Here is a 24,537-nt window from a genome sequence, read left to right as displayed (position 1 = left end):
TCTTTTAAAAGGGTTGTACTCTGCCGGGTGCAGTGGCTCACGCCTGTAATCCCAGCACTTTGGGAGGCCGAGGTGGGCAGATCACGAGGTTAGGAGTTCGAGACCAGCCTGACCAACATGGTGAAACCCCGTCTCTACTGAAAATAACAAAAATTAGCCAGGTGGGTGTGGTGTCACAGGCTTGTAATCCCAGCTACTCAGGAGGCTGAGGCAGGAGAATTGCTTGAATCCGGGAGGTGGAGGTTGTAGTAAGCTGGGGTCACGCCACTGCACACTCTAGCCTGGGCAACAGAGTGAGACTCCGTCTCAAAAAAATAAAAAGGTATCTTTGGGTGATTGTGGAGAGAGGGTGATCCTATGTCCACTGTGTTGCTCCCATCCAAGCCCTGCTGACTGGTAGCTCTCACGAGGGTGTGATGGTCAGGCCTTGCCCCTGGTGTAAATTCTGTCTGTAATGGTGTGTGACTTTTTTTTTTTTTTTTTTTTGGAGACAGAGTCTTGCTCTGTTGTTGCCCAGGCTGGAGCGCAGTGGCACAATCTCAGCTCACTGCAACCTCCGCCTCCTGGGTTCACACCATTCTCCTGCCTCAGCCTCCCGAGTAGCTGGGACTACAGGTGCCTGCCACCACGCCCGGCTAATTTTTTGTATTTTTAGTAGAGACGGGGTTTCACTGTGTTAGCCAGGATGGTCTCGATCACCTGACCTCGTGATCCGCCTGCCTCGGCCTCCCAAAGTGCTGGGATTACAGGCGTGAGCTGCCGTGCCCGGCTGAGGGTGTGACTTTCTAACTCAGCATCACCACTGGCTTAGGAGTTCCATTGGCACAGGGGGGCTTTATTGCTTTTCTATGTACATAAGAACTTCAGGTCTCACCAGTGGAGGTTGGGCAGCCAGGACACCACGATGCTGGGTGTCTTCAGAATGGACTTAACCTGCTTTCTGCCAGTGCAGACCACCATCGCTCAGATGAGCAGGACCCCACCTACTCTGTGGCAATCTTGTCTTTGGAGAATCACTCTAGCTCCCATCCTTTGTAAATTAATATTGGTTTGAGCACTACCCTCCAGCATGGCTGCAGTGAGCCATGATTGCATCACTGTGCTCCAGCCTGGGTGACAGCAAGACTGTCTCCAAAAAAAAAAAAAAAAAAGTATTTGCCAAATAGACACAGTCCTCACAAAAGAAGCTGGCAGAATAACACCCCTTCCTACCACATATCCTCAGAACCTGTGTATTTGTTAGGTTACAAAACAAAAGGGAATTAAGTTTGCTCATCAGCCGACCTTAAAACAGGAAGAGGATCCTGCATTTCTGGGTGGGCCCAAGGTAATCGCAAAGATCCCTAAATGTGGAAGAGGAAGGCAAGAAAGAGTCCGCGTCAAAGAGACTTTTAAGAAAGACTTGACTAGACACTGCTGCTTTTGAAGATGGGAAGGGAAGGGTCAGAAGCCAAGGAATGTACGTGCCGTCTAGAAGCTGGAAAGGAAGTAGATTCCCCTCCTAGAGCCTCCCGAAAGGAGCGTAGCCCTGCTGATGCCTTAATTTTAGCCCAGTGAGACCAGGTGGACTTCAGACCAATAGAACCGTCAGATGACAACATTATGTTTTAAGCCGCTAAAATTGGGGCAATTTGTTAAAGTAACAATAGAAGACCTAATATAAGTCTCATGTAGAAGTTTCCATCATTTTTCTTTTTCTTTTTTTTTTTTTTTTTGAGATGGAGTCTTGCTCTGTTGCCCAGGCTGGAGTGTGTTTCACCATCTTGGCCAGGCTGGTCTCGAATTCCTGACCTCAGGTGATCCACCCACCTCGGCCTCCCAAAGTGCTGGGATTACAGGCGTGAGTCACCGTGCCCAGCCAATAAATTGATTTAAAAATAATTTTTAGCCCCTTTTACTGTCTTGAGGTTAACTAAGTGTTCAACTGTAGTCTTGTATTTCTCAGAGTAAAAATGAAATGTAATCTATGTCCGGTTCCAGTGTGGATCTTCTAGAAGCACAATAGTTTGCAGCACTTTAAATCCACAGCGTGGATGCATTTTCACAATGGCAGTGGGGCTGAGAGTATGAATCACCAATCGGTATGAATGCTTTTACTGATTCAAAATGAAATGTCGGTGCAAGCTCACCAGTCGTAATAGAAGAATCAGGTTCCGCCAAACTGTTGGAAGAAAAGCAGACAGAATCACATGCTGTTGAGAATTGTGGCTGCAAAACAAACCAGGCTAATAAATTTAGACACGTTCTCTCTCTTCTGGAGGAAGACAGTCAGAAGTAATTAAATGAACAGTCATGAACATAAATGCTCCTTCAGGACATTTATTCAGTTACTGTATACTGAAGCCACAGACAATTTCAAATTTGACCTCGCTTTCTCCTTTGGTCCACCAACACAGATTGTAAGTCCAATCAAGAGCTGCTTTTGATAGGAAAAAGAGTTAATGGAGTGCTATTTCTGCCTTTTATAAATCCTCCATAGAGGTTCAGGTAACACTGAGTTCCAGACTTTGGGCGTGCTCTAACTTGAAGGTACAAAGTCTGGAATGGAATGGGTCTGAAACTTTAAAAGGGGACTGCTTTTCAAAGTCCTTTTTCTAAACTATGAAAGAAAAAAAAAAACACCTCCCAGAAAAGAAAGATGTTACTTGCATTCTTGTTTCTCTCATGCTAAAGGCCCATCGGATTGGGCTGAGTAGACTGAAGGCCACTTGTGCAAAGACAACGCAGAGACGCTGCTTCTCAATGAAGATTGCATTTTAATGCTCTGACAACTCCCATTTCTTCATTGTCAGAATAACCTGGATAGAGGCCAAAGCTTAAACCAATTTGCACATATGTAAAAAGAAAAGGAAAATGCGAAACCTAAATTGCAATGAGAGTTCAGGGCAGCAGAGCAGATCCTCCTGGATTTGGCGCCAGAGTCCCTGAGCCTGCGGATGGGCCTGGGGGTTAGGTCCTTGTTTGCAGAGGGAGTCTGAGGGCCAGCTCCGTCAGATGAGTCATGTCTGGTTGTTTGCTTTGCTTCTTGATGTATTCTAGCGTTTTCACCTAGGAGAAAAAAGAAAGATCCATCTCCTTTCTGGTTCATTATCCTTGGAGCCCAAGGCTCTAATGAATCAGCCATTATGTGAGCTTAGATTTCTTAGCAGAGAATAGTGAGTTTTTTGAGGGATAAGGGGAGGGAAGAAATCAAAGTCTTTAACTTGTTGGATTGCAGCTTGCCCTAAAAATCAGATTTGGGTGTGACCAGAAATGACTGATGTTTTATGTGTATGGTTTTTATGCAGAGGGAACAGACTTTTAAAGCTGTGCTTCTGTTTTTTGTTCTGGAGACAAGGTCTTGCTCTGTCACCCAGGCTGGAGGGCAGTGGTGTGATCATAGCTCACTGCAGCCTCCAACTCCTGGGCTCAAGCCCTCCTCCCTCTTCAGCCTTCCGAGTAGCTGGGACTACACATGTGCACCACCATGCCCGGCTAATTTTTTTTTTTTTTTTGTAGAGACCAGGTCTCTCTCTGTTGCCCAGGCTGGTGTCAAACCCCTGGCCTCAAGCGATCCTCCTGTCTCAGCCTCCCAAAGTGCTGGGATTACAGGCATGAGCTGCCACACCTGGCCAGCTCTGCTTTTCACTGCTAGCAAGTGATCCAGCAGAAATGGACCAAGTGCCTTTCTAAAAGGGGAAATTGGGGTTGTCTGTCTGATGTCCAGGCCACAAGGCTGTGTTGAGGGTGGCTGTGCACTGGCCAGTGGGCTTATACCACGCGGCCCTCCGAGCGCCTCACCATGGTCCTGGTGTCTGCACAGCCGTGCCTCTGTGCCAGGTGCCACAGGTTGACGGAGAGCTGGTTGAGCTTGTTGTTGCGTAGGTCCCCATGGGCCAAGATGCTGTTAAAAAAGGAAAGGCCCAACGAGCTCTGGCGCTTCAGGGCCTGAAACAGAAAACGGAGGTTACTGCCTTGCACTGGGGCTCAGGCTGTGCCCTGCAGAGATGCTGTGGACAGTCTGACTCTGGGGTAGGTCATGCCTGAGTTCCAGTGCCAGCTCTGCCACGTATGTGCTCTAGGGCAAGCTGCTGAACCTCCCAGAGTGCCAGCTTCTTCATCTGTAAATGACAGTAAGGTCACCACTGCAGAGGGTGGGGATTCAGTAAGATGACGAAGCTCTGTGCCCACAGATGGTCATTACTCATGAAATGGAAGAAACACCATTCAGGGAGGTCGAGGAATGAAGGGTAACCAGCGGTGACAAGCCTTGCTTTAACACAAGTACAGCTGAAAACCGAAAGGCTTCACCTTGCCTCTTTCAGATGTGTCCTCAAACTACCCAAAGCTGTAGTCAGTATTCCTGCCCCTGGGCTGCCGGTAATAAAGACCAAAAGACATCTCCGGAACTGAGCTCCCCAATCCTTGGTGCCCATGTCCAGCCTTTACATGCTGGCATCAGATCTTCCCTTTCTTGCTCAGTAATCTGATGTGAGAGGTATCTTGCCAAAAAAAAAAGTCTAACCACAGCGTCATGGTTGACCAAACCTGAACTCCAGCTTTGAATGATAAGACAAAAGGGAAAATAAATCTCCAAAATGCAACCCCAGGCCCAGGAGAGAGGATACAACTTCCCCAAGGGAAACGAAGGCCCCTCGAACAGCCACATCAACAGGTGGGTACCTGCTGTTCAGGAACCCATGGGGCCAGAGCAGATCCCACATCTGCACAACATCAGTGCTGCCAAGAGTCTCGTGTCTGCTCCCTGACAGTGAATGCGTGTAAGAGCCCTGAAGAGTGTGCCAGGGATTCTGCTCTGTGCTTCATACAACTCGCCTGATTTAACCTTCATGACAACTCCGTGGCAGGTACATTCCTAACCACCCATGATAGACAGAATTCTTGGCCGGGCGCGGTGGCTCAAGCCTGTAATCCCAGCACTTTGGGAGGCCGAGACGGGTGGATCACGAGGTCAGAAGATCGAGACCATCCTGGCTAACACGGTGAAACCCCGTCTCTACTAAAAAATACAAAAAACTAGCCGGGCGAGGTGGCGGGCGCCTGTAGTCCCAGCTACTCGGGAGGCTGAGGCAGGAGAATGGCGTGAACCCGGGAGGCGGGGCTTGCAGTGAGCTGAGATCCGGCCACTGCACTCCAGCCTGGGCGACAGAGCAAGACTCCGTCTCAAAAAAAAAAAAAAAAAAGAATTCTAGAGGCGTCTCCCAACATTCCTTCCCCTGTTATTCAAGCACGAATCCCGGTGCTGCTGTGGAGAGACTGCAGATGGAATTAAGGTAGGGAGCGTATCTTAGATGACCTGAGTGGTCCCACTCGAATCACTGGAGCCCTTAAAAGCAGAAGCATTTCTCCAACCAGAATCAGCGACAAGCAGTGGAAGAGAAAAACAGGAAAGAGGAGGAAGAAGGGAAGTCAGAGATTCAAGGCATAAGGAGAAGCTGGCCCACCAATGCTGGCCACGAGCTGAGAAACACAGGCAGCTTCTAGAAGCTAAGAAGGACGCCCGGCCAACAGACACAGGACCTCAGCCCATGATCACATGGAACTGCAGTCTGCAAATACCCTGAAGGAACAAGGAAGTGGATTCTTTCCAGTGCCTCCTGATAAGAGCCCAGCCAGCAAGACCTTGACTCTGGCCTTGTGAAACCCAGAACAGAGACACCGGTGCCAGCCAGCACTGACTTCTCACCTACCAGTGAGATCACAAATGGGTACTGCTGTAAGATGCCAAGTTTGTGGCAATTAGTTATGGCGGCAACAGGAAATGAATACGCTCCCATTCTGCAGATGAGGCACCTGAGGCTCTGAAAGGTTAGGAACTTGCCCAAGGACCACAGTTGGGTCCTCACAATGCAGAGGGGAGTCCGAGCTCCAGATGTCTGACTCCAGAGCCTGTGCCCGTACTTGCAGCCCTCTCCAGGCCACACACTCAGGGTCGCATCTTACCAGGAATCGGAGTCGGAAGGGCATGAGAGACTTGCCCAGTGCTGCGAGCCAACTTCGGCTATGCAGTTTTCTGCAGGGAGTAAGAATGGCTTGACTGGGCTTACACCAAAACACCTTTCTTCCTGCTTTTCTCAACTACTCTTGGTGGCTAAAACCAACTTATCAACCATCCATCCATCCAACGTTCCACAGGTATTTCACATGGCGCCTGCTAGATGCTATGCCAACTGAGTTACCCCTTCTTACTGTCCTTTCCCAAGTGAGAATTTAAAGTCTTTTAGTGAAAAGAAAAAAAAAATTAGCTGAGCATGGTAGCACACACCTGTGGTCCCAGCTACTCAGGAGGCTGAGGCTGGAGGATCACTTGAGGGCAAGAGTTGGAGGCTGCAGTGAGCTATGATCCCACCACTGCACACAACCCTGGGCATCAGAGCAAGACCCTGTCTTAAAGAAAAAGTCAAGGAATAGCTTCCAATGCAGTTGGGCAAGGTGGGGAGTGGCAATTAAGAATCTTCAGCACCCCCCACCCCCACCCGGCAAAATTGAGCCTGCCTTGGCAACAGCCTAGAGCAGCGACAGTCACAGAAGCAGCAGAGCCGACAGCGAAGAACCCAGTCATCAGGGAGCAGGTTGTGCTGTGGGCGCCCAGGCCCGCGGGCACCAAGAGAAAAGCGCTTTGGCATGGGGCATGCGGGCTGGCACCTACTGGGCACGGACTCGCAAACTGGCTAGCGACCGCCTGCTCTGGCGTCATTTGTTCTAACAGACAATGCAGTTATGCCCCAAGTGGGAACCTGAGCCCGTTCTGCTCTCCTTTTAACCTGGTCCTCGTCCGACACCTGGGAGAACGGGAGCCCCGCTTTCTGCTTGGATCTAGAAGAACAAGCTAAAATAAAACTCTTTCAAAGCCAACTAAGTCTCCTTAGAGAGAGGCCCTTTGACTACCTTTCACTGAAGTGGGAGAAATTGTTTTAAAAGTCAGACAAGCAGCACAATACCTAATTGGCTATTTCTCCATTCCATATCTTCTCAATTAGCAAAAAGCTCAATTCGCATGTGTTTTAAATGCCAAAGCCCATTAAAAGTGAAATCATTAGAGACGTGTCTGAGGGATGAGACACATGCTGATATTCAAACACTGAGAAAAATACACACACGTAGCTCGGGAACCAAATCAGGGCCTGATCCCCTCCCCTCGCCACAGAGGTTTTAAATAGAAAAGAGCTGCTTTTCCTATGAGAATTGTCATTTCCAGGAAGCTCTCTGGGTTTGGCACAGTTCCCAGCTCCACCACACCCAAACAACTTCATGAAATACAGCTTGTGATTAAAATGAGGCTGGCACCTTCACGTGGCCTTAGAGGATGATTTTGGAAGCAGGGTTGCTACCAGAGCTAAGAGAGATGATTCTCAGGACGGCACAGGCTTCAAGGTTTTCCAACAGCAGGAAGCCCCCCACCCCACTCGGTGGGGAGAAATCCCACCAGGCCTTTCCTGGTCTGTGATGGGCCTGGGTACCAAGCCTCATGCTCTTGGGGGTACCAGACTTCAGAGGACTCCAATATGGCTGCTTGAGCTAAACTTCAAATTGCACCATTAAAACGAAGGATAGCCGGGCGCGGCGGCTCATGCCTGTAATCCTAGCACTTTGGCAGGCTGAGGCAGGCGGATCATGAGGTCAGGAGATCGAGACCATCCTGATTAACAGTGAAACCCCGTCTCTACTAAAAATACAAAAAATTAGCCAGGCGTGGTGGCACGCGCCTGTAGACCCAGCTACTCAGCAGGCTGAGGCAGGAGAATCACTTGAATCCAGGAGGTAGAGGTTGCACTCAGCTGAGATTGTACCACAACACTCCAGTCTAGGCAACACAGTGAGACTCTGTCTCAAAAAGAAACAAAACAAAACAAAAAAAACGAAGGATAACATGTTCAGTTTGAGCTTGGTCCACCCATGTGACCATGTTTTTGTTGACTGATTTATTTTAGAGACGGGGTCTTGCTCTGCTGCCAGGGTTGGAGTGTAGTGGTGCAATCACAGCTCACTGCAACCTTGCACTCCTGGGCTCAAGCGATCCTCCCACCTCAGCCTCCTGAGTAGTCCCAGCTACTCAGGGTGCACTCCACCATACCTGGGTAACTTTTACATTTTTTTAGAGATGGGGTTTTACTATGTCCCCCAGGCTGGTCTCAAACTCCTGGAATCAAGCAATCCTTCTTCCCCGGCCTCCCAAAGTGTTGGGATTACAGGCATAAGCCACTATGCCTGATGTTTTTGTAATAAATATGCGTACGCGGACAGACATTTTCAGTGAACGTCGCTGGTATTCACGCCATGTGAAATGTTCTTCAGAAACATTCCATCTCTGCTATTCTTTCAGAGTTTTGTTTCAGAATCACTATCACCATCAACCCCTCTCTCCACCAGAGAAACAGACATCAATGTTAAATATAAATAGCTCCAAATTATATGGTTCTGGGCTTCATTTTTATTGCAAGCTTGGGACTTCTGGGCTGTGATCATTTATGCTGTCAGTAACCACCTCTGATTAAACCCGGCCTGTTGCCTCAGCATGAAGAAATGTAATTTTGAACCACATGTCAAGTTTTCTGTGGGTGTGACTTGTCAAACACACGTCACTGTTCTAAGGAGTCCCTGAACTAGAAGGTGGAGCCAGAGCCAATGGTTTCAAGAAATCAGGGGAAGGCTGAGCATGGTGGCTCACTCCTGGAATCCCCAGCACTTTGGGAGCCCGAGGCCATCGTGGGTCGATCACTTGAGCTCTGTATTTATTTTATTTTATTTTTTTTTTTGAGACGGAGTCTCGCTCTGTCACCCAGGCTGGAGTGCAGTGGTGCGATCTCAGCTCACTCAAACCTCCCCATCCTGGGTTCAAGCAATTCTCCTGCCTCAGCCTCCCGAGTATCTGAGATTACAGGCATGCGCCACCACACCCGGCTAATTTTTGTATTTTTAGTAGAGATGAGGTTTCACCATGATGGCCACGCTGGTCTCAAACTTCTGACCTCAAGTGATCCGCCCGCCTCAGCCTCCCAAAAGTGCTGGGATTACAGGCGTGAGCCACCATGCCCGGCCAAGCTCAGTATTTTGAGAGTAGCCTGGGCAACACAGACCCTGGCTCTACAAGCAACAAACAAAAAATTAGCTGAGTGTGGTGGTGCACGCCTGTAGTCCCAGCTACTTGGGAGGCTGACATGGGAGGATCACTTGCGTCCAGGAGGTTGAAGCTGCAGTGAGCTGAGATAGTGCCACTGCACTCCAGCCTGGATGACAGAGTGAGACCCTGTCTCAGGGGAAAAAAAAAAAATCAGGGGAAAAAGCTAAACAAACTTTCCATGGGGGGATCGAATTTGTACAAGCTGAAGGTGATGGACTTCCATTATTCCTGTAGGCTGAAAGGACTCTCTCCTGAAAACCATCTACACAGAAAAGGGAAGAGGTATGAACCCTTGCTGAGTGTTTGTACATGTTTGTAAAAGGCCTTTTAAATGTGTATTTAGGGTTTTATTTTCTCATCCTGATTCATGAGCCTCACATATGCAACATTTAAAAAATTATTGATACATAAGATTTGTGTTTATGAGGTACATGTGATGCTTTGTTACATGCCTAGAATATACAATGATGATGCCAGGGTGTTTGGTGTGTCTATCACCTAAGCATTTATCATTTCTTTTTTTTTTTTTTTGAGATGGAGTCTCCCTCCCAGGCAGGAGTGCAGTGGTACGATCTCAGCTCACTGCAAGCTCCGCCTCCCAGGTTCAAGCAATTGTCTGCCTCAGCCTCCTAAGTAGCTGTGATTACAGGTATCCGCCACCACACCCGGCTAATTTTTGTATTTTTAGTGGAGACGGGGTTTCACCATCTTGACCAGGATGGTCTTGAACTGCTGACCTTATGATCCACCCACCTCGGCCTCCCAAAGTGCTGGGATTATAGGCGTGAGCCACCGCGCGCGGCTGCATTTATCATTTCTATGTGTATGGAACATTTCAAGTCTTCTCTTATAGCTATTTTGAAATGTATAATACATTGTTGTTAACTATAGTTACTCTGCTCTGCTGTTGAACATTAGAACTTAATTCCCTTTTATTCCCCCTTTTTTCTTTTCTCTTTTTTTTTTTTGGAGACAGGAGCTTGCTCTGTTGCCTAGGCTGGAGTGCAGTGGCATGATCACAGCTCACTGCAGCCTCGAACTCCTGCCTCAGCCTCTCCAGTAGCTGGGACTACAGGCACACACCACCACGCCCGGCTAATTTTAAATTTTTTTTTTGAGATGGAGTCTCACTCTGTCACCCAGGCTGGAGTGCAATGGCATGATCTGGGCTCATGGCAACCTCCACCTCCTGGGTTTAAGTGATTCTCCTGCCTCAGCCTCCCAAGTAGCTGTGACTACAGGCGCACACCACCACGCACAGCTAATTTTTTCTCTATTTTTTGTAGAGGTGGGATTTTGTCATGTTGGCCAGACTGGTCTCGAACTCCTGGCCTCAAGTGATCCGCCCACCTCAGCCTCCCAAAGTGCTGGGATTACAGGTGTGAGCCACCGTACCTGGCCTAATTTTTAAGTTTTTTTTTTTACATAGAGAGGATTTTACTATGTTACCTAAGCTGGTCTCAAATTCCTAGGCTCAACTAATCCTCCCACCTGGGCCTCCCAAAATGTTGGGATTACAGGTCTAAGGCATTGTGCCTGGCCTATTCCTTCTAACTATTCTATCTTTGTACCCATTAACCAACCTCTCTTCATTGCCCTCCCCCCGCACCCACACACACATCCACATACACTTTCCAGCCTCTGGTATCAATCATTCTAGGAGAGTTGCCTCATCTGATACTCACTGGTTTGATAAACCAGTTTTCCTGAAAAAGAAACTGGGGTTCCAATGCCACTCTTTCCACAAACAACCAAGAGCCCTCCAGGCACTAACTTGCTCAGAGTTCTGGTACTACAGCTCGGGGTCCCCAAGATCAGTAGAACACAAGTCACATACCCTCCCTCCCTAGAGAAGGTGCTGTGAGGTGCGATGGGCCCCCAGGGCAGTAGCATTTCTGCAACTGTTGGGCATGTAGGTCTCTGCCCTCTTTTTTTTTTCCTTGAGACGTAGTCTTGCTCTGTCGCCCTGACTGGAGTGCAGTGGCGCAATCTAGGCTCACTGCAAGCTCCGCCTCCCGGGTTCACGCCATTCTTCTGCCTCAGCCTCCCGAGTAGCTGGGACTACAGGCGCCCGCCACCGTGCCCGGCTAATTTTTTGTATTTTTAGTAGAGATGGGGTTTCACCGTGTTAGCCAGGATGGTCTCGATTTCCTGACCTCGTGATCCGCCGGCCTTAGCCTCCCAAAGTGCTGGGATTACAGGCGTGAGCCATCGCGCCCCGCTGGTCTCTGCCCTTTCAACTACTAACCCTAAGGCCAGCCCTTCGGGCAGTGCCCCTGAACTTGGAGGCCAGAAAAAATCCTACTCACTCAAACACATGCTTGAACACCCTGACAGAATGGGTATATATTGGCCGGGCATGGTGGCTCACACCTATAATCCCAGCACTTTGGGAGGCCAAGGCAGGCGGATCACTTGAGCTCAGGAATTCAAGACCAGCCTGGCCAATGTGGTAAAACTCCGTCTCTACTAAAAACACAAAAATTAGCCAGGCATGGTGGGATGCGCCTGTAATCCCAGCTACTTAGGAGACTGAGGCAGGAGAATGACTTGAACCTGGGAGGCGGAGGTTGCAGTGACCTGAGATCACACCACTGCACTCTAGCCTGGGCGACACAGCGAGACTCTGTCTCAAAACGAAAGAAAACAAAACAAAAAAAGAATGAGGATATACTGCATGTGAGTATCTACAGCTAGCTATATAATGTTGTGGTATTTTTGGTGGGGTGCAGAAGGAAAATGAGGATGGGTGGTGGTTTATACAGTCTTGGAAATGACAAAGAACTACTTCAATCCAGTTTGATCTTATTTTGTCCTGAAAGGGTCTGGATGCTTTGAAAGGATGTAAAGTGAGAGGTAAGGGAGCAAAACCCAGGAAGAACAAGCGGGTGTCCAGGAAGACCCAGTGGGTTGGGAATGAAGGAGCTGGAGGAGGGAAGTGGTCAAGCACCTTGGAAGGAGGGGAGCATGGGAAGGGCACTGAGAACCCGGGGTCCAAAAATCCTCTTAGGTTTGGGGAAGGGAACTGAGGAGGAGGAGAGTGACAGAACAGAGGCCCCCTCCCGCCAGGAGGATATCAGGAATGAGTTATCAGGCAACATCTTTTGCTAGGTGGGAATAAAATAATCGAGATGCTCAGAGCTTTGAGCAAACAGCTCATAGTGGATAAAGGGCAGATCCAGGAGAAGTGCTTGGAGGCAGAAAGTGAGGGAAGGACGCAGACAGAGGCCAGGCACTGGCTGTGACTCCCAAGATGCAGCCAACCTCCCCCTATGCCTCCATCTTGACTACACTACAGCAGTCAGTCTTACCCACAATGACAGAGACACACCTATGTCTACACAAGTAACTGACTTGGCCACGTCTAAGACAGGGTTTCTGGGACTCAAGTGTCACTCACACATTTGGGCCAAAGCTGTGAAAAGGGAAGCCATGGTCAGCATAACTTGGGAAGAGAACCAGGTAGTTAATTGGGTTGTACTAGACGGAAATTACATTGAAATCAGTCAATCAACTATCTATATGGAGAATATGAAAAACAAACTTCTGAAAATACGAAAGACACAACATCTGATAAAAAGAATTTAGCTTGTGGATAAGAGCAGGGCTTCTAGAAAATTGCCTTGACCATACTCCATAGCTACCGCCGTAGGATTCGGTTTCCTCATCTGTACAGCATAAAGGGACTGCTGTGAGAATTAAGTGAAATAATGCATGCGCAAAATTCTTTATACTGCACTTAATGTATAATGAAGGCTGGAAAAACAGAGCCTACTATTAATGACCACAGACCACTTCTTAAAAGTGAAGTGGGTCGGGCACCGTGGCTCACGCCTGTAATCCCAGCACTTCGGGAGTTCAAGACCAGCCTGGCCAACGTGGTGAAACCCCATCTCGACTGAAATTACAAAAATTAGCCAAGTGTGGTGGCGGGCACCTTGATCCCAGCTACTCGGGAGGCTGAGGCAGGAGAATCACTTGAACCCGGGAGGCGGAGGTTGCAGTGAGCTGAGATCGCGCCATTGCACTCCAGCCTGGGCAACAAGAGCAAAACTCTGTCTCAAAAAAATAAAAAGAAAAAGAAAAGTGAAGTGGAAAGTCCTTGGTTGAGGAGGGCGATGTGGCAGTGCAGAGTTCAGGTTTGGGAATCCTGGTTGGAATCTCTGCTGTTTTATCACAGCCAGAGGAAATACCAAGGGCTCTGAATAAGCCTCTCTGAGCCTCAGTTTCCCTTCCCAATTCAGTGGAAATAAACACAGCACCTACATCTCACAGGGCTGTTGTGAGCACTGAAAGAGCCCAGGTATAGCAATCCCATGTTATCACTGATTCACCATGAACTGATGGAGCTTCTGCTGGAGGCCGGGCTCTGCATGAGACGTGGGGTGGTACAGAGAGTTACCGGGGTCCCAGAGTCCCTGTCTTGTCATTCAGACACAGTCAGGTCTTCAAGACTCACCAGGTCCCTCCTGAGGGAGGCTGGAGGGAGCTCCCCCTAGGAGCTGGGGGACAGACAGAGAAACACACAACAGGTCAGACAGTGACTGAACAGGGGCCACAGGGACAATCGGGCAGAGGCATGCAGGTGGTGGTGGCTCCTTGAAACAGGGTCCGAGAGGGCCTCTCTGAGGAGGTCCTTTGAGCTGGGATTTGAAGGACGAGAAGGAACAGTCAGGGGAAGGCCTGGGGTAGGCGCGGTCCAGGCAGAGAAAACAGCAGGAGCGAAGGCCCCAAAGCACTGGAGAAGTGGTTTGCACATAAACATTACTCACATGACACATTTTCCTTTCTAGAATGAACCAACATTAAACCACCCTGGAAACTTGTGCTTTCAGAGCAAGAGGCGGGTGGAGGACAGCAGAGGGCACCCACCTCATCCTTGGCCAGGGTTTTCAGATGCTCTAGGATCTGAGCCATCACTGTCTCACAAAGCTTGTTGTTTTCCGCCAGGAACTTGGAGTCTCCCCCATAGAGGCTGTCGTTGGAGTCCACTGTTGAACAAACAAGAACGGTGAGACAGACCCAAGCCCCACGGCCATGCTGGCCAGGGAGAGGCAGCCGCGTGTCATGTCACACCGTGTCAGCAGATGGCAGGAAGTCGTGGCGGGGCAAATGGAAGTGGTGGAAATTTCCCACTGGGCTTGGGGCCTTGGGAATCACAAACGAAACACCCAGCCTGCAGGACAGTCTAAGCCAGTGGTGTGGAAGTCACCCCTCCAGCCTGTGTGTGCGTGGGGGGAAGCTGTGGGGTGGGGAGACATTAATAATGACAATGATCATCACAGCAGCTGCCAGGCACTGGGCTACAGCTTTAACTGCCTTATTGCAGAGCCCCCCACAACCAGTATGTGAAGAACTGGCTTTTTTTTTTTTTTTGAGATGGAGTCTCTCTCTCTCACCCAGGCTGGAGTGCAGTGGCACGATCTCGGCTCACTGCAATCTCCGCCTCAAGGCTCAAGCAGTCCTCCTGCCTCAGCCTCTCGAGTAGCTGGAATTATAGACACCTGCCAGCATGCCTGGCTATTTTTTTAATTTATTTTTTTATTTTTAGTAGAGATGGTTTCATCATGCTGGTCAAGCTGGTCTCGAACTCCTGACCTCAAGTGATCCGCCTGCCTCGGCCTTCCAAAGTACTGAGATTACAGGTGTGAGCGACCAGCCCAGCCGAGAGATGATATTAATATCTCCCTTTTAGGGAGATGAGGCTTAGAGATGGTCCTAGCTAGCTAGGATCCTAAACCATGAAGTCTGATTCCAAAGCCCACACTCAGCTACCGCATCCAGCTGCCTGCCCTGTCACCCTCTCCTCAAAACTGGCTTTGGAAGGACTGCAGAGATTTTCTATTTTCAACTACTCTAGAAGTGTAAATCCCTTTGATAATGTCTCTTGCCAAAAGCTCCTCCACTGTTTGCTTGGTCTTGTCCTGTGACAACCACTGCCTAGAGTAAGACAGGCCTAGCCAAGGACAGCCGGAGTTTGAGCTCCTCCTCCTTTCCTCCTCCTCCCCTCCTTCCTCCCCGCTCCTTCCTCTCAACTGACCTTCACACAGAGCATAATCTGGGCGACGAAACAGACACCACACTCTGTGCTGCTTTACACTTTGTTTTTTTAACTTAATGATAACTCTTGGGGTTGGGATCAGTGGCTTACACCTGTAATCCCAGCACTCTGGGAGGCTGAGGCAGGAGGATCACTTGAGTCCAGGAGTTTCAGACCAGCCTGAGGAACATAGCAAAACCCCATCTCTACAAAAAAAATATTAGCTGTGTTTGGTAGCTTACGCCTGTAGTCCCAGATACTTGGGAGGCTGAGGTGGGAGGATTCTTGAGCCCAGGAGTAGGTGGCTGCAATGAGCTATGATCACACAACTGCACTCTAATATGAGCAACAGAGCAAGATACTGTCTCAAAATAAATAAACAAAATAAAATAAATCTTCATGCTATTTCCATATCAGTGTACAATAGTCCCCCCTTATCCTTGGGGGATACGTTCCAAGACCCTCAGTGGGTGCCTGAAACCACACAGTATTGAATCCTATTTACATTATGCTTTTTCCTATATAGTAATGGGTAGGTAGTGTCGCATCAGTGTGGACAAGCTGGACAAAGGGATGACTGATATCCCAAGTGGGACGAAGTGAAATTTTATCACCCTATTCAGTACAGTGTGCAAATTAAAACTTACGAATTATTTCTGAGATTTTCCACTTAATATTTTTGGATCAGGTTGACTGTGGAGTAACTGAAACCACAGAAAATGAAACGGGCTGGGCACTGTGGCTCACACCTATAATCTGAGCATTTCGAGAGGCTGAGGCGGGTGGATCACTTGAGGTCAGGAGTTTGAGACCAGCCTGGCCAACATGACGAAACCTAGTCTCTACTAAAACTACAAAAAATTACCTGGGCGTGGTGGTGCAAGCCTGTAGTCCCAGATTCTTGGGAGGCTAAGGCAGGAGAATCGCTTTAACCCATGAGGCAGAAGTTGCAGTGAGCCAAGATCGAGCCACTGTACTCCAGCTTGGGTGACACAGCAAGACGTCTTGGGGGAAAAAAAAAAGACCAAGCTCATGCCTGTGATCCCAGCACTTTGGGAGACTGAGGCGGATGGATCACCAGGTAAAGAGATCGAGACCATCCTGGCCAACATGGTGAAACCCCATCTCTACTAAGAATACAAAAATTAGCTGGGCGTGCTGGCAGGCGCCTGTAGTCCCAGCTACTGGCACGCTACTGCACTCCAGCCTGGCGACAGAGTGGGACTCCATCTCAAAAAAAAAAAAGAGACACCGGGTAAGGGGGCCCTACGTGTACAGCTCTGTTGCTTTGTTGTCATGGCTGCGTAGTATCCCACTGTATGATGGAACAGAATGTACTGAGTTGGTCCCTACTGCGAACACTTCAGTGGTTTCCTTCCTTCCTTTTTTTAGCTAGGGCCAGCCTGCTGCAAACCCTAGAGTTCACAACGAAACCACCAGCTCTGCCTACAGAGCCAGTTCTTTTCCTCCACGCCCACATGAGCTCACACACCTTTTCCACTGGATCCTTTTACAGCTGCTTTCATTCCAGTTACCAGACAGGGACTTGTATGTGGCTGAGCATAACTGGGTGTGAACAAGCAGCACTCTGTCCGGGGAGCCCAGTTCAGCATCTGAACCCCCAGGCTAAAGGGAGAGCTCTGGAGCCAACACAGCACTCAGTGGTCAGGAAGGGGGACGGGGCAGCAGCGGTGCTCACTGCTTCTCGCCTGGCACGGGCCTGCAATCTGAGTCACCGTCCCGAGTGTGTGGATATCTCATAAACCAAGAGCCATGCCTATGCCTTGGGGTGTGGCTGTGTACACGCGGCCACATGTGCACAGAGCCAATCCAGTTTTGTGGTTTAGGGATGTCTTTAATAAAGCACATCCAGTTTAGCTTATCTGCTGGAATGTGATTTGTTGTGCTTTTCTTGCCCTATTGAAAGAACATTCATCACTGTCTTGAAACAAGTGGGAAGGATACTGCCTCAGACACACACAATCAAAAGAGACAATATTTATGAGAAACACAGTAGGGCCTGTGTACAAGTGAGGGACAAACAGCACGAGATGGCCAGGCACAGTGGCTCACGCCTATAATCCCAGCACTTTGGGAGGCCAAGGCAGGTAGATCACTTGAGCTCAGGAGTTCGAGACGAGCCTAGGCAACATGGCAAAACCCCATCTCTACTAAAAATACAAAAATTAGCCGGATGTGGTGGTGTGTGCCTATAGTCCCAGGTACTCGGGAGGCTGAGGTGGGAGGATCACTTGAGCCCTGGAGGCAGATGCAGCAAGCAGAGATCACGGCACTGCACTGCAGGCAGGGCTACATTTTGTATTTTTATAGAGATGGGGTTTCTCCACGTTGGCCAGGCTGGTCTCAAACTCCCAACCTCAAGTGATCCTCCTGCCTTGGCCTCCCAAAGTGCTGGAATGACAGGCGTGAGCCACTGTGCCCGGCCATGAACACCTATTTCTTGAATCACCAATTGATAACATTTTGCTACTTTTGTGCAAGCTCTCTTTCTTGTTGTCTCTACAAGGATGGACAGACACGTTTTTTTTTTTGGCTGAACCATTTGAAAGCAGGTTGCAGGCATATCGCCTAAGATCAAGGAGAAAACCTGGTTTCCTTTGTTCCCCCGCTTCTCTGGTCACAGGAATCTCTTATCCAATCTTTTAACTGCTCGTTTATGGGGACTCTGCTGGGATACTTCCCCGAGGTTTCCTTTGCGATTGCTTGTCTGACACCAGGTTGGGAGTTAATGGCCCTGGGCCGCAGGAGTCAATCTCAGAATTTCCAAGCTGGCTCTGGCTGCTGTGTCATGACTGTTACCTCCCCAGTGGGGGACGGCAGTTATTCTTTAAGAAGCAAGAATAATTCAATTCAGCCATTCAACAGCACCTGATTGTGCAGGGCAGCAAACTGCAGCTGGCGAAGGACTTTCTCATGTCTGCTGCGAGGACCAGTATAGTTCCTGCATAAATTTATAGTTCCTGCATAAATTCCCAGTCTTCCTCCAGGCTGGAGTTCACTTGCACTCTGAACAGCCCAGCAATGGAGAAGAGGGAAGGTCCAACCACCCCGAGGGGCCAGAGGTGTGTTTGGAGCAGGCCACTCACACACACATACAACACCTACTGCATCAGGCCTGCTCCACGCCAGCTTCTAGGCTAGGAGCGGGAACCTAGTGGGGGACAAGGCTGACCTGGTGCTACCCTCACAGACACAGAGCTCATAGTCTATAAGGAGCTACAGACACCCAAACAGGCAATTGCAGTAGTGTGCAGAACCATCTGAGACAGAGTCTCGCTGTGTCGCCCAGGCTGGAGTTCAGTGGCACAATCTTGGCTCACTACAACCTCCGCTTCCCAGGCTCAAGGAACGGGGGCAGTACAGGGGATCATGGGATCCTAAAATCTATGCTTGGGATAGGGTTCTGGAATCAGTGCGATCTAGACTGAGTCCTAAAGGTTGAATTCACTAGCAAAAGTGGGAAAAAGGGTGAGGAGGGAGAAATGAATTCTCTATGCTAACACCTGGTGGTCATAGAGGGAGACAGAAAAAGGCGAATCTGAGAATTAAAAGGAATTTGGTCAGGTCAGAGTGTATTGTTGGCCTTCAAGTCCAGACACGGCTCTCACGAGGGGGAGAAAAGATGTCCCCTGCAAATGGCCACTAAAAATAGCCCACAATCTCTGCATCTGTCCCACCCTGAGTTGCAAACCCGAATGCTTTGAGGGCCTGGCAGGTGACGTGGAAGAGTGAGGAGGGCCGCCTTGGCTTCACAGAAGCATCCTGGGTTGTACGCTTCCAACGGAGACACACTCTGTCTGCACACTAAATCCATAAACACGGAGGATCCAGGACTGTTCTTCACTCCTACATCAAACATGCACACTCTCTGGTAACCTCGTGTGAACGTACTGGAGGGATTGCTCCAGGCAGCGTCAGAGCCTTCTCTTTTTCTTAATCTGGGAAGAAAGTGGCCAAGGCATCCTCCAAAAGTGCAGAAATTATTCAACCCCTCTTTTCCAAGTTCTAAACTGTGTCAACATCGTCTCAAAGCCTCCCTACAATGAGGAAGCACACAGGGAAAAAGGAGCCCCCACAGCCTGCAGGGCCTCCGTGCCTCCCTGGGTGTCCTGTCAAGACGCTGGGCAGGTCACAGTTGTGCATTCAAAGTAAACACAGCTGGACTGAGAAGAAGAAAAAGAAAATCCATCCTTCTGTTTTCATCTTCAAAAGCTAGAAAACTACACTCTTGCCTATCAAATATAGCCTCACTCCCTCTGCTGCCAATCTGGCTCTGGTAGTCTTTACTGGTGGGTTTATTCACAGAAAGGATGGACTGAATCTGTCTGAGGGAGAGGAAGGAGAGGAGGGAGCAGAGAGGGCAGGGCAAGCTCCTCCGACAGCCTCACTTCCAGGTCTCCATCCGGTCCTCAAAGCTTTCTCTCGTTGAAGTTCAGAGCCTTCAATGTGCACTTCACAAAAGAGGAAACAAAGATGCCAAGAAATACAGGGAAGGGTGTTCAACCTCGCCAGCCATGAGAGAAATGCAGACTCCACTCCTAGAACAGCTGACATGAAAAAGACTGACCACAGCAACTGAACAAATGGAAGCCTCATTCGTGCCTGGTGGGAATGTCAGTTGGTTTAACCCTTTGGGAAACCGTGAGGCAGTATCCACCAACGCAGAAGATAAGCAGATCCTATGAGCCAGCCATGCCACCCCCACGCAGACAGCCAGTGGGAATGTACACCAAGAAATACATGCAAGAATGTTCACAGCCACACTACTCATAACAGCCCCAAACTGCACATGCAAATTTCCATCCAGAAGGAATGAATCAATTTTGGTACATCCACACAAAGGAATACTATACAGCAATGCAAAAGGTGAACTACAGTTTTGCATACCAACACAGATGAATCTTGGACATCATGCTGAATTAAAGCAGCCAAATACCAAAGAACACTTGCAAAATATTCCATTTACTTATTCAGAAAGTGGCAAACTAATTAATAAATGCTAGAAGTCAGGAGAGAGTGGTGTGTCTTCAGAGAGTAGGGTGGTGATGCTGACTGAAGGAGGTGTTCTATTTCTTGATCTGGGCTGTGGCTACCTGGGAGTGTTCGCTTTGTGACAGTTCGCTGAGCTCTATAGTTTATTGCATATATGTTACATAATACGCTTTAATTAAAACACTGCTTTTTTTTTTTTTGAGACGGAGTCTTACTCTGTCACCCAGGTTGGAGTTCAGTTGCACAGTATTGGCTCACTGCAGCCTCCCGAGCTCAAGTGAGTCTCCTGCGTCAGCCATCCAAGTAGCTGGGATTATAGGCGCTTGCCAACAGCCTGGCTAATTTTTTTGTATTAATTTTAGTAGACATGGGGTTTCGCCATGTTGGTCAGGCTAGCCTCGAACTCCTGACCTCAGGTGATCCACCTGTGTCTGCCTCCCAAAGTGCTGGGATTATAGGCACGAGCCACTGTGCCCAGCCAACACTGTTATTTTGTAATCAACAAAGCAGTCTAATGCATGTCTCACGACTCTGGGTGTGAGTTTCACTTCCATCACTAACTACCAGAAGCCCTGGAGTAAATCACATTGTCTTTCTGGATCTCCTCTTGCTTATACATGAAATGGGAACATGAATGCCTGTCCTCATAGTAAAGCTGTAAGGATTCGGGGAAAAAGGCCTGTGGAGCCTGACGTAGTCCTTGGCACGCAGTAAGTGCTCAGATCAGGTTAGCCATCATCGTTCTTGCTATGAACCAGCCTCCCTAAGTTACATTTATCCTCCGTCCCCAGACCCAGCTAGAGAAAGCCTGAGAGGTATGACAGAAAGCTGGCCATCCCTTAAGCACCGCTAATGTGTTCACTGCAACTTGCAAGTGTAGAGACGGTTTTGTAAACCATAAAGTATACAATTACTGGCCAAAGCACTTTTGACATTAAGACCAATTTTTGGAATCCAAAAATTAGAACTGAGGGTCTGCCAGGCAGGAGGATACTTGGGCTCAGTGGGAAAAGGCCTGGAATTGGGATGTCCTGTGGTTAAGTCCAGGACATGAGGAGGCTGCTCCCAACTTCTAATAGCAAGTTCAAAATGTCTGGTAGCAGGCGGGGGAGCAAGGCCACCTCCTCCTCCAGAACACCCAGATAAGGGCCGCTGAGCCTTGGCATCATCTGAGGAGCAGGTGGCAAACACCCACACCAGGGGCCTGCCTGAGACTGGTAAGGAACAGGCCTGGCATGAAGCTCATGCATGTGTATATTTAGCCATTGTTCCAGTTTATTGTGTAGCACACTGATCCAAAAGAGGGTTCCTCCGAAAAGAGAGCACTTAACACTCTGTCGGTGGAAATGCAAATTAGTTCAGCCAGTGTGGAAAGCAGTTTTGGAGATTTCTCAAAGAATTGGAAATAGAACTACCACTCGACCCAGCAATCCCATTACTGGGTATATATCCAAAGGAAAATAAATCATTCTACTGAAAAGACGCATGCACATGTATGTTCATTGCAGTACTATTCGCAACAGCAAAGACATAGAATCAACATAGATGCTCATCAGCAGTGGATTGGATAAAGGAAATGTGGTACATACACACAATGGAATACTATGCAGCCCTAAAAAAGAATGAAATCATGGCCTTTGTGGCAACATGGGTGCAACTGGAGGCCATTATTCTGCACTAAGTGAACTAGTGCAGAAACAGAAAAACTACTGCCATGTTCTCACTTGTAAGTGGGCCCTAAGCACTGGGTCCCATGGGCATAAAGATGGAAAGAACAGACACTGGGGACTATTAGAGGGAGGAGGAAGGGGAAGGGACAAGGGCTGAAAAACTACCCATTGCGTACTATCTCATTTGCACCCCAAACCTCAGTGTTGCACAATATACCCGTCACAAACCTGCACGTATACCTCCTAAATCTAAAATACAAGTTGAAATTATTATTATTTTTTAAAGAGTGTCTCTCCAAACTGGTCTGATATTCAACATGATATCAGGTGCTTGTTAAAGATGCAAATTAAGAAGGAAAGGCCAGGTGTGGTGGCTCACGGTTATAATCCCAACGTTTTGGGAGGCTGAGATGGGTAGATCGCTTGAGCCCAGCGTGAGTAACATGGTGAAACCCTGTCTTCACAAAAAATTTTTAAAAATTATCTGAGTGCAGTGGCACATGCCTGTAATCCCAGCTACTTGGGAAGCTGAGGTGGGAGGACTGCTTCAGCCTGGACTATCAAGGCTGCAGTGGGCTGAGATCACATCACTGCACTCCAGCCTGGGTGACAGACTGATACCTTGTCTCGGTCAATCAATCAATCAATCAAGGGCAGGATGGGGCTGAAGAATCTGTACTCCTTTTTTTTTCTTTTTTGAGATGGTGTTTTCACTCTTGTTGCCCAGGCTGGAGTGCAGTGGTGCAATCCTGGCTCACTGTAACCTCTGCCTCCCAGGTTCAAGTGATTCTCCTGCCTCAGTTTCCTGAGTAGCTGGAATTACAGGGGTGCACCATGATGCCTGGCTAATTTTTGTATTTTTGGTAGAAACGGGTTGTGGCTCTTTTGGCCAGGCTGGTCTCGAACTCTTGACCTCAGGTGATCCGCCCGCCTTGGCCTCCCAAAGTGCTGGCATTACAGGTGTGGGCTATTGCGCCTGGCCCAAGAATCTGTACTCTTAAGAGTTGCCCCATGTAAGTCTTAGATCAGGTAAATACAGTGAGACCCTGGACTATAGGTCCATGGGAGCTAAAGTATAAGGGAGAAAACATAAAGAGAAAATGAAAGCATTCTGTCTGCCTTTCATGAAATCCGTGCGGAGCACGGTTTGGTGAGGGCGGCTCTGCTACCTTTGTCTATGTGGTAAAGGTACGTCTCCTGGCTCATGGCGGAGAGGAGATGCAGGACGCAGGTGTAGATGCGGATTTTCTCATCGCTGTTGTCCTCCCAAGTGTAGTCCTGGATCACGTTGAGAAGCTCTCGAACAAGAAATAGGACCCCATGTTCAGGATGATCCTAGTAGAGAACCAAAAAAAGGATCAACAATCCCAAAGATGAAGCAGGGAGGGAAAAAGAAAATCACACAGAAACCCAGATCCTCCCTCAGTAGCTGTGGAGAAATTGATGTTGTCAGTTACTGAACAAAGGCAAGACCCACTCACAAGCCTGGTTAAACAATATGGAGGAAAATGACAAAATGTGATTCCCACAAATCAAAACGCTCCTGTCTGGGCAAAAGAGCTTTGAGAGTCCCTTTCTGGATCCCAAGAAGGAGAAGGCAAAGTTACCTGTCAGCTTAATGGCCCGTTTCCAAAATTACACTCTTGTTTTCCCGTGGGTGGTGGCAGTAAAAAAAAAAAAAAAAAAAAAAAGGAAGCCCTGTTCTAACCACAAAAGCAAGATTGCAGGTATCGTAGCAGACGGGACGGCAGAAGCCACCTAGGCTGGGTGAGCCCCCGGATGATCCCTGTCACCACTCGAGGCGGTGACTTTAAATAGAGCCTCACTCTTTGGGGTGCTCAGCAGCAGTAACAGCCAAATAGAGGACGCTCTCTTGGGAAAGGCAAAACCTGAGAGACAATCACAGTTTATAGCAAACGGTGTTTCTCAGATGCTAAACTGAATCTATAAAAAGTTTTGGGGTGTAAAAAAATAAGCAGCTTCAATTCCATTCCAAAAAGGTGCATGTGAGTCTGGGAAAGCCCCGCTGAAAGCTCTCCAGACTTCTCACTCCATGCAGAAGCTCTGCACAGCCAGCCGCCTCCACGGCCTCGCTGGCCTGCCCCATGCAGGTCCCCTTCCCTTACCCCAGCCACGTTAAGGTAGGGAGAACAGCACGACTGGAACCCGCAGCAGCAGGGAGAACAGCATGACTGGAACCTGCAGCGGCAGGAGGCCATCTAGTCCAAGATGTGGTCTTGGGTGCAGGAACAAAGCCATTGCCAAAACATGGCCCAACGAGCATGGGGGAGAAATACCCCAGCCTCGCCTTCCTCCTGCCCTGTGTCATGCTGCTGCCTCCTACTGGCTGAACAAATTGGGAGCCAGAGGAAGGATAGGTGAGGCAGTCCACAGAAGCCAGTCTCCCCGACACAAAGTAGGACAAAGGGCACAGAGTGGCACCAGGGGCCGGCACACACGTCCAGGTTCTGGCCTCCAGCCAGGCATGTTCTCTCTGCCTAGAGTCTGTGCCCCAGGGCTTGGCCAGACTGGCTCCCTGGTAGCCTGCAGTTCTCATCTTACACATTAGCTCCTTAATGAGGCCTTCCCTGACGTTCCATCTGCAGCTGTCTTACTCTCTCTTCATCACAAATCATCCTTTTTTTTAGGGGGTAGGGGTGGTTCTGAGACAGGGTCTCACTCTGTCACCCCGG

At 48.9% G+C, this 24,537-nt stretch overlaps 1 protein-coding gene across 6 annotated transcripts in view; it reads right to left on the bottom strand.

The window, feature by feature from the left end:
- Positions 1-2,303: 2,303 nt before the first annotated feature.
- Positions 2,304-24,537, bottom strand: part of VPS35L (VPS35 endosomal protein sorting factor like) — a 148,006-nt gene continuing 125,772 nt past the window's right edge. For 3 of the 6 annotated variants that reach the window (XR_012429315.1, XM_005591372.5, XM_074027842.1), the window contains 4 exons: positions 23,014-23,179; positions 13,994-14,112; positions 3,781-3,927; positions 2,304-3,048 (listed from right to left, as the gene is read on the bottom strand). Coding sequence is in view for 3 of the 6 variants with exons in the window: in XM_005591372.5 (XP_005591429.2) it covers positions 2,950-3,048; positions 3,781-3,927; positions 13,994-14,112; positions 23,014-23,179 (531 nt within the window). In the remaining 3 variants the exon portion in view is untranslated. The remainder of the gene's footprint in view (positions 3,049-3,780; positions 3,928-13,993; positions 14,113-23,013; positions 23,180-24,537) is intronic. The other 3 variants (XR_010583862.2, XR_012429316.1, XM_015442472.4) reach the window with 2 other exon arrangements.

The sequence above is a fragment of the Macaca fascicularis genome, chromosome 20, assembly GCF_037993035.2.
Source record: "Macaca fascicularis isolate 582-1 chromosome 20, T2T-MFA8v1.1".
NCBI lineage: Eukaryota > Metazoa > Chordata > Mammalia > Primates > Cercopithecidae > Macaca > Macaca fascicularis.
This window is presented reverse-complemented; position numbering and strand designations above follow the sequence as displayed.